Genomic DNA, 15931 nt, shown 5'->3' with positions numbered 1-15931 from the left:
TACTGTCAATCCCCCTCTTACTGGTTATCTAGTCACATCCTTTTAGAACAGTGTTTCTCAAGCTCAGCAACATTAAACATTAACAGTATTCCCCAGCCAATTCCAGTTCCGGGAATTGAAGATCACACAACCTAAAATTGCTGAGACTGAGAAACACTGTTTTAGAATTATTTTAATCATACTTAAAAACTGAACGTGAAATTGATTTTTGTGTGTTGTGTCATTCACAGTCATCTGAGCAATGCTAAGAGTAAAAACAATAAAAATAAAGTACTGACAGCAGCTTCCAGTGATCCATTATTCACCCAATCCTGTATGGAGGAGATATACCTTACTCTTTTCAACAACCTCCCCATAAATAAATTCTGGCATTTAGTAATTTTAAAAACAACCAATTAGGCTGAAATTGGTAATTTGTTTCTCCTAACACAGGGGTAGGCAACCTCGGCTCTTTTATGACTCATGGACTTCAACTCCCAGGAGCCAGCTTGGCTGGCTCAGGAATTCTGGGAGTTGAAGTCCATGAGTCATAAAAGAGCCGAGGTTGCCTACCCCTATCCTAACAGATCTTTTGCAAGATTATAATGGAGTATGATGCAAAAAAAAACCCAAGATAAAAGTTTCATATAATTTTTCAGTTATTGTTATACTATACTTTTACTCAGGACTTCCAGATTAATAAGAGACAGACCTTGTTTGTTTGGTAAACTACATACCATGTCACACAGGGGGAAAAAATCCTTTAGTAGAACTGATTTCTATTAAATAGCTCTTTGATTTCATTACTCTTGCAAATCAAGGCTGCAGAGACAACATTTAGCCCTAAACATTTATAGTCTGGTTTGCAGAACAGGTCAACTTATCTCCCAAATATAATTACCATTGACTTTGGACCATTTATGACTGACTAAAGCTAGCAAATCTTATTATGGCTAAAAGATTATGATTTTAATAAGGAAATGCAGCAGAAACTATTTTTTGTGAAATGAATGAATGAAAGTGTGTGTCTCTCTGTGTATAGTTACTTATTTATTCCTGGATTTTTTTTGGAATGCAAAACCTACTAAAATGCTGATCTGCTGGAAGGAAAGAAGTTGTGGTTTTCAGAACTTGTTTTTCCCTCCCCAGAATTACATCCAAGGAAAAGAAGGCCCTTGAATCTATTTGGATTTGGCTTGGGATGAATGGGAAGGAAAACAAGTTTGCATTTTGTCAAGGTCTATGTGACTTTCCTGTTTGAAAGTGGTGATGGAATATATTTAATATTAAATAAATTAAAGAATGGGCTTCCTCACAGATGATTTTTTATCAAGGTAAGCATTTCTTTTCTGAATCCAGACTGTTGCTGAATATTCATAATGAACAAATGGTAATCCTGATTATCATTGCCTGGTTAAATTATTCCACAGTGGAGCAAGATTAATGTCTCCCCATTAATGTCTCCCCAGTTCACCTGTCTGAATGTGTGCGTCTGTGTCTCACAGTCTAACCCTCCACTACTTATGAAATTCCTGAGGCTCCTAGATCTTTCTACAGAGAACATGTGACCCTCCAACCTTAGCCTCTAATTCCTACCCTTCCCTGCTTTAGTGTATGAATGCTATGCCAAGCACGAGTTAATATCTTAATAATGCCACATTCAATTCTAGCATTCCACATATACCAACTGAATTCATATGAACAATACGTTGGTGAATTTTTATTGACTGCAACAAAAAAACAAAGACTAAGTGTTAAATAAAAGATCCAACCTTTATTTAAAATACAATGCATTTGTACATACGGTATGTCTTGGAGTACTGAAGACAACACTGATTTTATCTCTTGGGTGTTGGGTGCGCTGGGGGATCCCTGGGGGGCATCGTTAATCTTAAAGTGAGACACACACCCTTCCCCAGACTTAGGCAACAAAGTAAATTGTTGTTAAGGGCTTTGTGGCACAGCTGTAACAAAATCAGGAACTTAACTTACATTAAAAATATACTGTAAGGCCAATATAGTTGATACTATTGCGATTCCTCCTACTTTGGCTTGTGAGGCTAGCTTTAAAAGAAAAACCTGTACACATTTATAAAATTTGTGTTTTTCTTTTTACATTAGTTACATAAAACAAAACAAAAAAATCTTATACTTCATAGACCTTTACTTCATATCATCATGAAAAGTTTTTGCATATCATCTTAGGTAAAGAGTGGCTATGCTGGTGAATACTAAAGGTGTTTTTAATACAATATAGTGTTAAAAAATACAGAGGACAAGAAAGAGCACAGAAATGATTATCAAAGGGAAAAACATACATTTTAGAACCAAATTTGCCAGTATTTATCAAGGCCACTCAGGCTAGTTTTCACAAAAACCTTCAGGCTCCTGTAACAGACCCAATTATGTCTTAAGAACTCAAGTTGGTGCTTCCAGATGTCTTGGACATCAACTCCCAATACCCAAATCAGAATGCTTGGATTTCTGGTACAGAACATCTGAGGAACAGCAACATGAGAAAGGCTAATGTAGTGTTAAAAAACATACGGGATAAAGGACACAGTCCACCAAGCACCATGATGCGCAGGAGAGCCCAGGCACAAACCCCACTAAAATGTATGGGGAAGAAGGGGAGGGAGAGGGAGAGAAAAAGAGAGAGGAGGGAAAGAAAGAAAGAAAGAAAGAAAGAAAGAAAGAAAGAGAGAGAGAGAGAGAGAGAGAGAAAGAAAGAAAGAAAGAAAGAAAGAAAGAAAGAAAGAAAGAAAGAAAGAAAGAAAAAAACCTTCCTGAATTGCACTCCAAAAATTCTGCCTTAAAACATAGGAAGGAAGAACACATAATGTCAATTTTACAATATATATATAAAACCTCATAAAACATGCATTAAACATGATAAATACACTTCATATAGATTAGGCCCTGGTATCTAAATAGTTAAATGGCTTTAGAGTTTTAATTTTGTTTTAAAAACGATTTGGTTAGCTTACATTTGTCAGAAATTAACCTGATCAGCCCCTCATTTTGCTGAGAGAGGGGAAAGAGGCACAAACTTAGGCATGGCATGAGCTGTGTTTTGGTTTTGCGTAGCAGATTAACGGAAGCGCTATTTAGCGCAGGTAAAAAATTATCTGCTAATGCAAGTTTCCATATTAAAAAAGAAAAGATACACTTCAAGCTTAATTTGATTAAGCAGCATATTTCCAAGAACAGCTTTTGAGTTAAATATTAATATCACCATTTAGTTTATGTCAGTAGAACAGGCAGTCTCATCCAACTCACACCCAGCCGCTGGTCAGCTTGTAGAACATCTCTTCATCTAAGCTTTCGTTCTGATCTTTTGCACGTGTTGACAGGAAAATGTAGCCACCGATAAACTCATGCACCACTTTGCAATCCACTTCGGTGCAGATGAAAGATACTCGGACATCATCTGCAAATTCTACAGTCACCTAGAAGTGCAAGAAATCCAGCAAATGTTTTATAAAGCTTCATACTTTCGCTAAGCTCAGATTGAGATAAGAATAAATGTACAATAAATATAAACTCAAAGCAAATTTTGTGGCTGTTATTCCATTCTGTTCTTGCCTAACTTGAGGAAGCAGAGTAGGGTTGGTGTGTGGAACTATCAACATCTGCCAAGACATTTGAACTATGAAATTACAGTTAATATTAATTCACGTCCATTGTATATAAATCAGATCAGGGCCCTGAACGATGAATGAAAGTGGGTGCTAACAAAGCTTGCTCAGTTTGAATGCCTTGGCAAATTGGGGTGTGAGGGTGCTGCTGTATAAAAAGAGGCATGTCCACAGAAGATTGAGATGTAAAACCTGAAAGGGGACCTTATTGTCTTCTGATGACCAGAGCAAGAATAAAAGTTAAGAAAGTTTAACAGCAGAGGAAACTGCAGCCAGTGAAATCTAGCAGTCAAAAAGAAAATCCTTGCTTTGAAACCGACTTTTAAGTCCAACCACTTCTTTGAGTCTCCTGTTTTAATACATTAGTGAGATACGTTAAATGGTATGTTCAACATTTGAAATGCTAAATGCTGTTATGTTATATAGCTGAACTTAGTCCCCTGCATTCCACAAGCTACTGTAAATTATAGGATCAGACCGATTTCTCTGAGAGGCAGAGAAATGCCTGACTATATCTTTTCTTATGATTTTGAGAAGCTTTATATAAGCTTCCTTATCAAGGGAACACCACATCCTTCAACAAGACACAAACTGATTAAATGATCAGATCATCAGCTACTAACTTCTGTTTTCAGCGAGTCACATGAATTCTTCCATCTACCAAGTTCTGGATTTCCAAAATGTTACATAAGAGTGTGATATAAGGTCTTCCTCTACTTAGAACAACACTGTTTTTTTGTGAGTTGAGAAAGATTGGGATGTTATGCTTTTCTTCCCATTTCTTTCTTAATCATGAAACAAAGGCCCACAGTCAGCTTCATAATTAAGAGGGGTTACTAACAGATAAGAGGTTGTTCTGGCTTTTTCCACCCCAAAAACAAAAATCAAAAACAATCAAAAACAATTAAAAAAACAAAAACCAAATACCCAAGAAATAAAAGTAAAGACACCACCCAAAGCCTGAAAGAAGAAATACAATCTCATACCTTAAAACAACCTCAACCAAAAATTTCAGTTAACTGAAACTGAGAATAACTCAGATTTCAGCATGCCTAGAAAACCTGGTGGGAATGGTCTTGCTTACCATTTTGATTTCCCAATTCACATTCCACTGCTTCATGTTGCTGAACCGCCATGTCTTGATGGCATCACTGGTGCCAGCATCCATCCTTATTAGCCGGTTGTAGGCAATTCCAATAAGTTCTTCCTTCTTACCCCCTTGGAACCTGCATTTTTTTGCATGTTAGAAGGAACATTTTCAGCAATGTTTTACTCAGGGTCCCCAAATGATAAGGCCATTCAAGAATAATTGACCTTCTGAGACATTATTTCCTTGGGTGTGCGTTCACAAGACCTTGCATGATTGTAACAGGGATAAGCCTTAAGCAAACTTCCTACTTGCCTTTTATTATTCAGTTTCCACACAACTAGTTCTACCTTGCTTCTGCGTTAATGTTAACAGGACTTATCAATCAGCCTCATACAGAGGTATTAAGGAATCCTCGCTTTATAGTATGTCAAACCAAGATGTTTGTTTTTTTAAAAACTATTTTCTGTCAGGCCCAGATATAAGAAGTAAGCTCCTGTATGCTTAGACACTTGGGGAATTTTTAAACCTTTGAATCTTGCATATACTAGCTATCTCAGAAAGCCATGTTTGCATTTGAAAACTAGCTCTCTATAAGATTATTCAGATCATGTACTATATTGCTTTTTATTTTAGTAATTCTTGTAATAAGCCATTTATGAATTATTTTTAGTTTTTTTAAGAAGATAAAAATGTAATGTTTTCCCCCTGTATTCAAATTCGAGTAGTAAAGTACCCTTTATTTGCTGTGCAAAATTCATTACCTATGCACTCAATTCAATTCTTGGGTTAGCCGTCATAACTCAAGGAGTCTCAGCCTTTAGCAATTCCCCACAAAAAAAAAATGATAGCACAGACATTGACACATGGAATTTTGGCTGGACATTTATGTAACCACAGACCTTGCAATAAAGTGTGTAATGCCGAATTCTGGTAAGGACTGCCAAGCTTGAATAAACCTCATTTTGGCTTCAATGAGGCTCATCTGAGCGACATTCTGATGGGCCTCTAAGATCCGGGCAGTGATCTGTAAGGGTGACACAGAAACGCTTGAGGCAACTGATCTGAATTTCAGATACAATTTATAAAGAATGGGAAGGGAGGCAGAATGAAGGGAAAGTAGTACCAAGAGGAAGACAAAAGAAATGAGGAAGAGGTGATTCAATACTAATCAGTCTCCCTCCCCCACCTAACTGTAATCTGTGAAACACCTTTTCTATATTCTGTTAACTGTTATTTTAATACTAACTGGAGAACATTTTCTTCTACATGTGCAATTCCTAAAGCTGGGGCTTATCTCATGTTCCTTAAAAACGTGATGTTCAGAGGAATAGAAAGTACATCGATCTATCATGTGAAATGGGAAGAAGAGGCTTCATGGGATAGATGGAGAACTATCCAGGATTAGGCAAGTTCAGCTTCTCTTCCTTCTAGTGAAGAATTGGCCTTAACGTCCAAAGATACTAGAGTAGACTACAAAGATCAGGTATTTGTAGGGTTAGAACTACAAAAAGGGCACGGTAGTTAAAAAAATAAATAATGCATTCCCTATAGCAAGGAAAACAACACATCTTTTTACAACAAAAGTGGCAAGAATTTGGCTCTCTGAATGTTATTTAAAATATCAGGAAAACAAATTATTTTGTCCCCACTTGAATTCAGAAGAAATAACTGTGTGCATGCACATATGTGTTTCGGGTTTCAAACAGAAACCTTGGGCAAATGTACTCATATGCTGTTCCCTTCCCTTTTCCCTATAACTGTGTTTGCATCATACTCTGAATCACAAATAGCCAGATACTGTAATCTAGCATGTGGTTAATCATGCAAACCAAGAAAATTAGACATTGGGCAACTCATGATTATGAGTTCATTGAAAATGTAGCATGTGCCAAAACAGTCTTTGATTCTTCCTCCTGTCCATTCCTTTTTGTCCTTTCTGTCCTGATCCATAAAAAGCCAACCATGTCAACATCAGCCCCCAGACAAATGCAAAACGCATTGGAAGAACATGTTTGTTCTGATAGATAGATAAATGGGTCGGTGGGTATGCATAGAAAGAAAGAAAAAAATCTCATTTTCATCCTGACTCTACTCTTCGTTTGTTCAAAAGGGTATTAATGTACTGAATAAGTTTTCACTCACCTACAAAAAATAGCAAAAAATGTTCTAACAATTATGACCTGGCAAAGAACCTTCCTTTCCAGCAATAATTATTACAGAAGTTGGGTCTGGATGCTTTGCTCAAAACTGGGCTTTCAGTCCTGAGGAATCTGGAATTTGTTCATTGTCTGCCTCCTGCCTTCTTGGATCCAAGTAGGAAAAGGCTGATTTCATCTTCTCTAATTAGAACTCTTCTTATTCTAACTCTCTCCTGCCATCTGCATCTCTGGTTACCATAAAGCGAGATACAGATGGGCACTCATTTACCACATGATAATCTACTATGGCTGCACACGTTTGATTCCTAACCTCAAATGTGTTAATTTTTCTCTCTTTTTACTCTTTTTTTTTACTCTTTTTTACTCTTTTTTTAAAAAGAAAAGTCTATAAATGGATAATTTATTTATTTCTCATTGAGTCCATCACCTAGGTTGAGGTTTTAAAATTTAATGTAGATTAAAAATGGTAAAAGCACAGAAGAAACCACGGGAGATATATATGCAATGTATTGCAGAAATAGAAATGGCTGCAAATTAAAGTTAGCTCCTTTTAGGTCTTCTGAACTTAAAACAGTTGCAGCACGAAAACTGTCCGCTTTTCATTGAACTGCTCAGCTAGAATATAAAAATACAGCGGCCCCTTTCCATCTGTCTAAAGTTCTGTTTAGTTGACTACCTGTTCTCAACCAACCAGATTAGTGTAAATGATTCACATAAGGAGGATATGATAGCCATAAATCTGTTCTTCACCTGGGATTACTTAGAACTATGCTACCGCTGACTTGAACAGAATTTGTTTGTCAGATAGCACTTATTTACGGTTAATAATTTTATGCCCATTATCACATCTTTCACTAGGATTTCTTAAAGTTAATAATGTAATTTGTGAAGAAATTTATGCCAGGGTGCAGAAAGAAGTTGAGTCAAGAAGTCAACAAAACAAAAGGGGCATCACATAAAAAACATAGCTCGCTTCTGTCCCAGAAGAGAAGATTAGTAGAATTGTTCAAGGAAACCAGATAATTCCATTAAGTCTTATTTATAACATTATGCCCAATATTACTCCAAAATACTTAGAGCTTAATACATATTTTGTCTCTTGATATGCATCTCTACAAGGTTATATTAATAAAACAGCAAAGTCTTCATGCTTGTTTATTTTAGGTTTACTGTCACTTACCAAGTCTCTTATATAGCCTGGCTGCAGAGGACAAATGCGAAGAAAAGAAAAGAAAGCAGAGAAAAAAAAAGCAATCAGAAAAATGGCATTAAAGCAAAGGAAGGAAAATGTGCAAATTATCAACAGTGAAACCATTTTTTTTTTAAAAAAAAAATCCCCAAACTTTCATGGGGAGAAAAAGTAGCAAGAAATGAATATGAAAATGGAAAAACATGTGGGGGAGGGGGAAGCAAAAAGAAGCATAGCAAGATGCTAATTCCAGGTATGCTTCCCTAACTCAATTTTCTCCGGGACCAGTGTTTCTCAACCTTGGCTACTTGAAGATGGGTAGACTCTAACTCCCAGAATTCCCCAGCTAGCTGGGCTGGCTGGGGAATTCTGGGAATTGAAGTCCACCCAATCTTCAAGTGGCCAAGGTTGAGAAATGGCGCTCCAGACAATTTGAACTACATTTCTCATAATTTCCAGACAGCGTGATTATGATGGTTCTTGAAGGTAAGAAATGTTGTCTAAAACATCTAGATGCCACAAAATTGGGGAAGCTGCCCTAGAGCAGTGATGGCGAACCTTTTAGAGACTGAGTGCCCAAACCACAACCCAAAACCCACTTATTTATCACAAAGTGCCAGAGCCGCCTCAGCATTGTGGTGCCTTCGGGGAGGGGCACGGGGGTGTGGCCCACTGGGTGGGCATGGCTGCAGTTGTCACGGCAGACTGGGTGGCGTGGCTGGAGTGGGCATGGCCACCTCGATGTTGCTCATGGGGGGGATGCCTGTAGGGGCTGGGCAGGGTTGGGGGAGATCCAGGGGGTCTCTGGCGGGTGGGGTGGTGGGCAGGAGGCCCAGCATAGATGGGGGGAAGGCACACAATCCTAGCTGGGCCTGGGGGGGGCATGGCGCCGATGGGGATCTGGCTTTCCTTGCTTGGGGTGGTCTTTGGTTTGCTGGATGTGGGCATGCTCTACCACTTCTACTCGAGCTTGCTAGCTGGCTGCTTCGCCTCCTTTGTGTTGGGTAGGGCTGCTGCTCCGGGTGGCAGCCTAATGGACCTGCGCAAGCTGCTGGCAGTGGTGGCGCACGTGCCCACAGAGAGGGCTCTGAGTGCTGCCCCTGGCACGCGTGCCATAGGTTCACCACCACTGCCCTAGAGCATGTGAAACAATCTGAGTCTCTCTCCATGTAAAACTGACAGCCTCTTACTGCTTATCCTGGTTAACTTTACTGTTCAAATTGAAGTACAAAAATAAGATAGCATGCATGGACTGCCCTCAAATCAGAAGAAAATAAATTTGAATTGTATTTCCTATCGGTTATTTCCTGATTTAATATAACATATGTTTCTGGATGAACCAAAATTCAGACCAAAAAAAAAATCATAATCAAAGCACAACCTCTAAGCATTTCCAGATAGTAGCCATGAGGGTCTGTTGCAGGAAGAGACGCTGAACATTTTGTAGCACTGGGCTACAGAGCCTGTTAACATTTATATAAAGCGCCATGTACAGTATATTGGTGGTATTATGCCCAAAAAAGAGGGAGGGTAAATAACAAAAGTTGTGAAAAGACGTACTTTCTTTATGGACAGTAACCTCCCAAATGGATTGAAATTGGGACATCAGAGTGAAATTGAATGCAAACAATTATGTTAAAGTTTACATTTATATAAGAATCACTATATTTGTTACAGGTAGTCCTTGACTTATAATCATTCGCTTAAGCACTGAAAAAAATTACTTATGACTGTTTTTTACACTTACAACTGTTGTAGCATAACTGTAGTCATGTGATCAAAATTCGGGTGCTTAGCAACAGGCATGTATTTAAGATTGTTGCGCTGTCCCAGAGTCATGTGATCACCATTTGTAACCTTCCCAGCCGGCTTCCGACAAGCCAAGCCAATGGGGGGAAAGTAGAGTGCTTAATGACCTTGTAATTCACTTTAAAAACCCCAGGGATTCAGTTAACAACTGTGGCAAGAAAGGTCATAAAATAGGGCAAAACTCACTTAACAAATGTCTCGCTTAGCAGCAGAAATTTGGGGCTCGCTTGTGATCGTGGGTTGAGGATTACCTGTATTCAGATTGTAATAGACACAGTAGAGTGGTTTCTTGGCTCAGAATAGGCCAGAGCACATAAAAAGGGCTCATCTTTTATTGGTCCCTCTGTTTTTACATCAATGGGCTGTTAGTCTGGGAGCAGCGACATTGTCTCCTGCTTCCGAATGTTCCCTGCATTCTACAAATTCCACAAAAGCAAATTTCCTTCATACCATCACACCGCCCCCATGCCACGTGCCTGTGCAGGAATAATGCTGCCTTGGCACAACCTCCCGGTTTTTCTTAAAAAAGGTAAATAAACACTCCATATTAAATACCCACGCACATGCACATACGCAAAAAGTGCCTGCGTAATTGCCGTGGTAATGAACACATATCTTAGTATGTGAATCAGATTGATCCTTGTAAGGGAACAAACACACCATAACAATCAGTAAAATCATTTTGACCACAAAGTTAACGTAAGAAATGAAATGTATTGTAGTCAAGACAATATTGTTGGCAATATTGTATTCAAGAAAACAACATGGTTATTTTCAGAAGATTATTACAAACTGAGCTGAATTAAAACCCAACCCACTTATTCCCCTAGGTTTTTTTTTTTGTTTTAATGCCTAAATCTATTGGTGTAACATTTAATTACATTTTTACTTTTGGCCAGATGGTTCCATTTCTTTTTTTAAAATGCAAGCACTGCATTGCATACTGATATGAGAATTTCATGTCATAAATAAAACACGTAACTGTTCTTAAAATAACTTCAGTCAGAAAGTTAGCGAATCAGGTCATAAAGAAGTCTGGGAGAAAAAGAATCCCAAGGAGAACTATTCACTTTATTCTTCAAATAATTGATCCAAGATCAAAGTTCACATTTGACACAACCTTTTCAGGCCTCAGAAGTCCTGCCTGCTCTCCAAATCTCTTACAAGATTGACAAATCTTGTAGCTGAAGATACTTGTATAATCTCAGGATGAGACTGTGCGGCCTCACGTGATGTTGTCATTTAATGGTGCTTAATGTCCCTCTCTGAGGCAAATGGGCATTCAAAAATGTGAAAAATAAAGTAACTGGATACTCCACTACTGAACCATGATACAAACAAAGCTGCTCACAATGAGTTATTCCACAAGTAGGAAAGTGCTGGAGAAGAAAGATTCCTTAAAATTTCATCAACAAATCTGTATTTGGAAGAGCAAAGGGAAAAAACCCTGTAGTCAAATATATTTGCTGATTTTTCATTTCAACTACCTTTCATTGATTCCCCCGCCCCCAAAACACTGATATTTACCAATTGTGTAAAGTATAATTCTCACACCTGGAACATATGTGGAGTTTCAAATATAACAGGAAAGTCACCTAACAAATGACAATTTTGTGTTTCATGTTAAAGAACCCTGAAGGACTGTTTTGTACTGTATATGGAATTGTTTGGTGAATCAGCTTGAACCAAAAAAGGAGGACTGTTGTGAGGATCAGAGCAGAATTGTTCAGAATTTTTTCAGACCGGATGAAAAATAAATTACAAGTAGGTAGGTTTTGGTTGAACATCAGGTAGCATTTCCTAACAGTAGGAAGCATTCAACAATGGACAGACTGTATAAGGAGATGATGGGTTCTCCTTTGTTGGGGGCCTTTAAACAGAGGCTGGATGGGGGTCTTGTCAGGGATGCTGTGAATTCCTCTGCTCCAAAGAGACTGGAACAGGTTATCTCCAAGATACCTTGTAGCCCAGTGTTTCTTAGACTCAGCAACTTTAAGATATATGGGCTTCAACTCCCCAGAATGCTGGCTGGGGAATTCTGGGAATTGAAGTCCATACATCTTAAAAGTTGCTGAGGTTTAGAAACACTCTTCTAACCCATTCTATGTTTCTGTTAAGATTGAAAATTCAGCCAAATTAATGAGCTTGAATTTAATATATGACTAAGAGTTACTAGGAAATGCAAAGCATACTAGCAAAGCAATATTTTTCAAATATACAGTGTTAAATAAAACTCTCCAGGCCTCCAGACAAACTTCCAAGCCCATCCTCCCATCCCAACATTACTCATCAGTTAAAGAATCTGTATTCTGTATTCAAGGGAGCAGGCCCTCTCCGCTTCCTATGGCTTGCAAATAACAGGTCACTCTCAGGAGAAAAATGAAGCAGTGGCAGCTTGGGACAATCACTTAGTGATAGAGCAGTAACAGCAAGTCATTTCAGTTTAAGGAACAACAGATTTGGATTGTAAAACTCCAGGTGATTACTAGATGTCAGGAAAGAGTTGAAATTGCTTGCATCTTCTTGCTACAAAATTGGCTGCTCTGCTCCCCGAAGCCTTTTTTTTTGCCTGATGCTCCATCCTGTTTCATCATAACTAATAGGGGTGCAATGAGCAATGGGTCCATGACTAGATGATACCGTGTTTCCCTGAAAATAAGACCCGGTCTTCTATTTTTTTTGGCACCAAAAAATGCATTAGGGTTTATTTTCGGGGAATGTCTTATTTTTTTTAGGGTGGAACTGCCCCATGCACCCGCTTACTTCAGGGTGTTCTGTTCCAGCCTACGACTGGCCCTGTTTGTGTGTCAGGGACAACCCCTTTTTCCTTTTTACAGTCATTAGACTGGAAAAACCCAGCCCAAATTTATTTACAGTTCAAACAAAAAAGCAACAGAATATTTCCTTCAATAAATGAATCAAAATATCAAACAAGAGTCAACAAACAAGTGTTAAACAGAAGTAGCAAGAACAAACCAGGATTCTCTTAGAATGTCTGCAAAATCAGGCTAGGGCTTATTTTCGGGAAAACATGGTAGTTAAAAACCAACAAATACCAGACCGAAGGTGCAACCAGGGTCCCGAGTTGCCCTCTACCTGACTCGATCCTATTCAACACCACAGTAGAAAAATCAATGTAAATAGTGCCTGAACTTACAGTAGCCCATCAAGGATTCTTACCCCGATAGGATTATAAAAATTCTAAAACAGCAAGGAAATAATCGATAATCATTGCTTAATGGTTGTAACATGAATTCATAGCTCAAAACTCTGAGCTATGATGTCATTTTGACAGCATTCATTTCATTCTTTTAATATATTTACTAGCTATTTATTAAGGCCTTGCTCTTTTAAAAGGACTTACCATATGAAAACAATACATAGTTTCAGAAATTAAAATGCATCTTTTTAAAAATCAACCATAATTAAAGTTTTAAGGATACAAAAGGAAAGGCCAGAATTGTGTTTCTACCAAAACGAAGAGCTAACAAATTTGTTTTTTTTTTAAAGTCTTCTCAGAAGTGTCCTGAAATGGAGAAATCCCCTTAGATATGGTTCAGTTCTGGAATTTGTCAATAAGAGAATATCTTCAGAATGTGATCTTAAAGCACTAATGATTCACAAATTCTTAACATAATTTGGGGCAAAATTTAAAGACCAAAACCAACACTTTCAATTGAATTCCAAAATGTACTGACAGCCAATTAGTATAATTATGTTCCAGCAAAAATGTAAGACATTCCATAACAAATGAAGATTTCAAGCCATATCCAAAGGTATCCCAAAGCAGATCACATTATAATAGTCAGAAGATAACTAGGGTGGATGGATCAGTAGTCCCCAGCTGTAATACAAACCAAACCTTGGACCCTTGATTACTGCTGTCATCTTGCATTTCCAGACAATGGTAAAACTAGAAAGATTCACAGGTGAAGGATCTGAATCTTCAAAGTGAGTGCAAATTCTTTTCAATACATAGACTTTGCTTTATCTGCATAAGACTTGTTCTCCCCCATTTATCCACAAGGCCTCTGTATCCCTGCACATTCAAGTTTCAAATAAAAGGTTCAGTAAAAGATAATCCCAAATGAGTACCTGCTTGTTCTTATACTTCTTCAGGTATCTTGGAGAAACCAAACACTCTGGATTAATGTCTGTTGTGATCTGCTCAGTAATTATTTGTGGATCTGGGTTCAGATGCTGCATTTTCAGAAAAGACAAGATGTTCTGGACTTCCAAATTATATGAACTGTCTGCCATGGTTTTCCCCTTGGAGGCTAGCCGACATGCTGCCATCCAGTGTGCATACTGTTTTTCCTGCAGTGTAAAAGAAAAAGTAGCACCTGTTATGATGGACTGTTGTCATGTTATTGTCTAAGGATACTGGGAAACTCCAGTCCCAAACATGTTAAAAGATGCACAGCCCAATCTTAGACACAGAGTACATGTGTCATATAAGTGACTATAAGATAAAGCATTCATTTGTTTATATAGGTATTTTCAGATTATGTTTCAAAACTCTTGCACTTAAATATTGATTCTAGTTAATGTAAACACCAAATTTATGCATCTTTTCAACCTTGATTTTAATTAGTACCGCAAATTTGGTATGCATATGAGCTTAGACTCATACGATAAAATTCATGGTTCATAGGCATCATGGGCACAAATTACAGTTCAATGTGAACATTTTGTATTCTTTGCACAATATTCTTTCAAAAAGTGAAAACTACTAGAGCATTACAAAACTGAAACAATATGTTGCACCATATAATCATAAAAACATTCAAACCCCACCAGTCCGCTCTGTAATCCCAGTCCTCTACTTCTGCTTTCCGCTGTGGACTTTTGTTGGGGACAACATGGGGATACACGGAGTATTACTATAGATCACAGGGTCTTTCATGGCATACAATGCTGGTTGTCACCTTTCAATTTTATATGCTTTGAGTCCAGGATTACGTATTCTCCAACATGACCTTCTGGAGGAGGCTGATCTAAATTCTTCTTTACTCTCACTTTCAGTGGGTGTGTATGTATATCAGGGCCATTGGGGTCAAAGAATGACATGCAAATGTTCATTTAATGATAATTGCCTTTTGGAATGAAAGCAAGGGGTATCCTTTCTTTTGCAGGCAAGCTGCTTTTGAGCAGATGACCATGACCAAAAAGGCCACACTTCTCCTTTCCTCCTGGGAGATCAGGACTTGTCTGAGCCTGCATGTATTAGGCAGGTAGATTCCACCTGGAACTGATGGCTTTGAAGGTAACAATGGCCTAAACCCAGGGTAGGCAACCTTGGCTCTTTTATGACTCGTGGACTTCAACTCCCAGAATTCCTGAGCCAGCATGGCTCAGCTTGGAAACCTCTCCCTTTTCCCTCAGCGTGGCTGGCTCAGGAATTCTGGGAGTTGAAGTCCACGAGTCATAAAAGAGCCGAGGTTGCCTACCCTTAACCTAAACCATGAAGAACTTTGTAGATGATGATCAACACCTTGAATTTTGCCAGGAAGCAAAGTGGCAACCAGTGCAGCCTTCTGCAATGTAGAGGTCACTCTGCTGTACCAGTTAGTCCTGGTAAGCTGGGCAAAATTAAAAAGGAAACAATATATCTGTGAGTCACTACAGTGTCCAGGAAAGGTCATAGTTGGCAGATCAGACAACAGTGACTAGAGCCTTCACCTGCTGATAGAAAAAAATATGGTGAGTCCAGAAGGACATCCAGACTGCATACTTGCTCCTTTAAGAAGGTGCCATCTTACCTCAAGCTGAGATCTGAACTGCCTGGAACAGATTGCAGAAACTGTGGCTCCATCTATCTGGGGTTCAGTTGGAGCCTGTTCCATCCAATCTCTCATAGCCTCCAGCCCTAGGACAAGATTGGCTACTGCATCTCTTTGCAGGGATATAGTAAACAATTGGATATCATCATCTTACCGATGATACTTCGTCCTAAATTGCTTCATATTAAGAAGAATTAAGGTGAGTTTGCTATTAAGGAAAGCAACCTATTTTATTACTGGCCCTGCTTATATTCTTCTTAACCATAATATTCCATACAAGGCTA

General features: G+C 38.4%; 1 protein-coding gene and 1 long non-coding RNA gene across 7 annotated transcripts in view; one reads left to right on the top strand and one right to left on the bottom strand.

Moving 5' to 3' along the window:
• Positions 1-1742: 1742 nt before the first annotated feature.
• Positions 1743-15931, bottom strand: part of FERMT2 (FERM domain containing kindlin 2) — a 74818-nt gene continuing 60629 nt past the window's right edge. For 3 of the 5 annotated variants that reach the window (XM_083349971.1, XM_083349970.1, XM_083349973.1), the window contains 5 exons: positions 13960-14181; positions 8047-8067; positions 5607-5731; positions 4702-4843; positions 1743-3428 (listed from right to left, as the gene is read on the bottom strand). In XM_083349971.1, the coding sequence (XP_083206097.1) occupies positions 3255-3428; positions 4702-4843; positions 5607-5731; positions 8047-8067; positions 13960-14181 (684 nt within the window). In that variant the 3' untranslated portion in view covers positions 1743-3254. The remainder of the gene's footprint in view (positions 3429-4701; positions 4844-5606; positions 5732-8046; positions 8068-13959; positions 14182-15931) is intronic. The other 2 variants (XM_083349972.1, XM_083349974.1) reach the window with 1 other exon arrangement.
• Positions 8187-14083, top strand: LOC310632658. 2 transcript variants are annotated; one of them, XR_014490894.1, is made up of 3 exons: positions 8187-8308; positions 11494-11628; positions 13984-14083. It is a non-coding gene; the product is annotated as an uncharacterized lncRNA (long non-coding RNA). The 2 variants fall into 2 exon arrangements; XR_014490895.1 differs by lacking the exon at positions 13984-14083 and adding an exon at positions 13766-13875.

The sequence above is a fragment of the Vipera ursinii genome, assembly GCF_947247035.1.
Source record: "Vipera ursinii genome assembly, chromosome: 1".
Classification (NCBI taxonomy): domain Eukaryota; kingdom Metazoa; phylum Chordata; class Lepidosauria; order Squamata; family Viperidae; genus Vipera; species Vipera ursinii.
The sequence above is the reverse complement of the archived record's forward strand: the minus strand, read 5'-3'. Positions and strand labels throughout refer to the sequence as shown.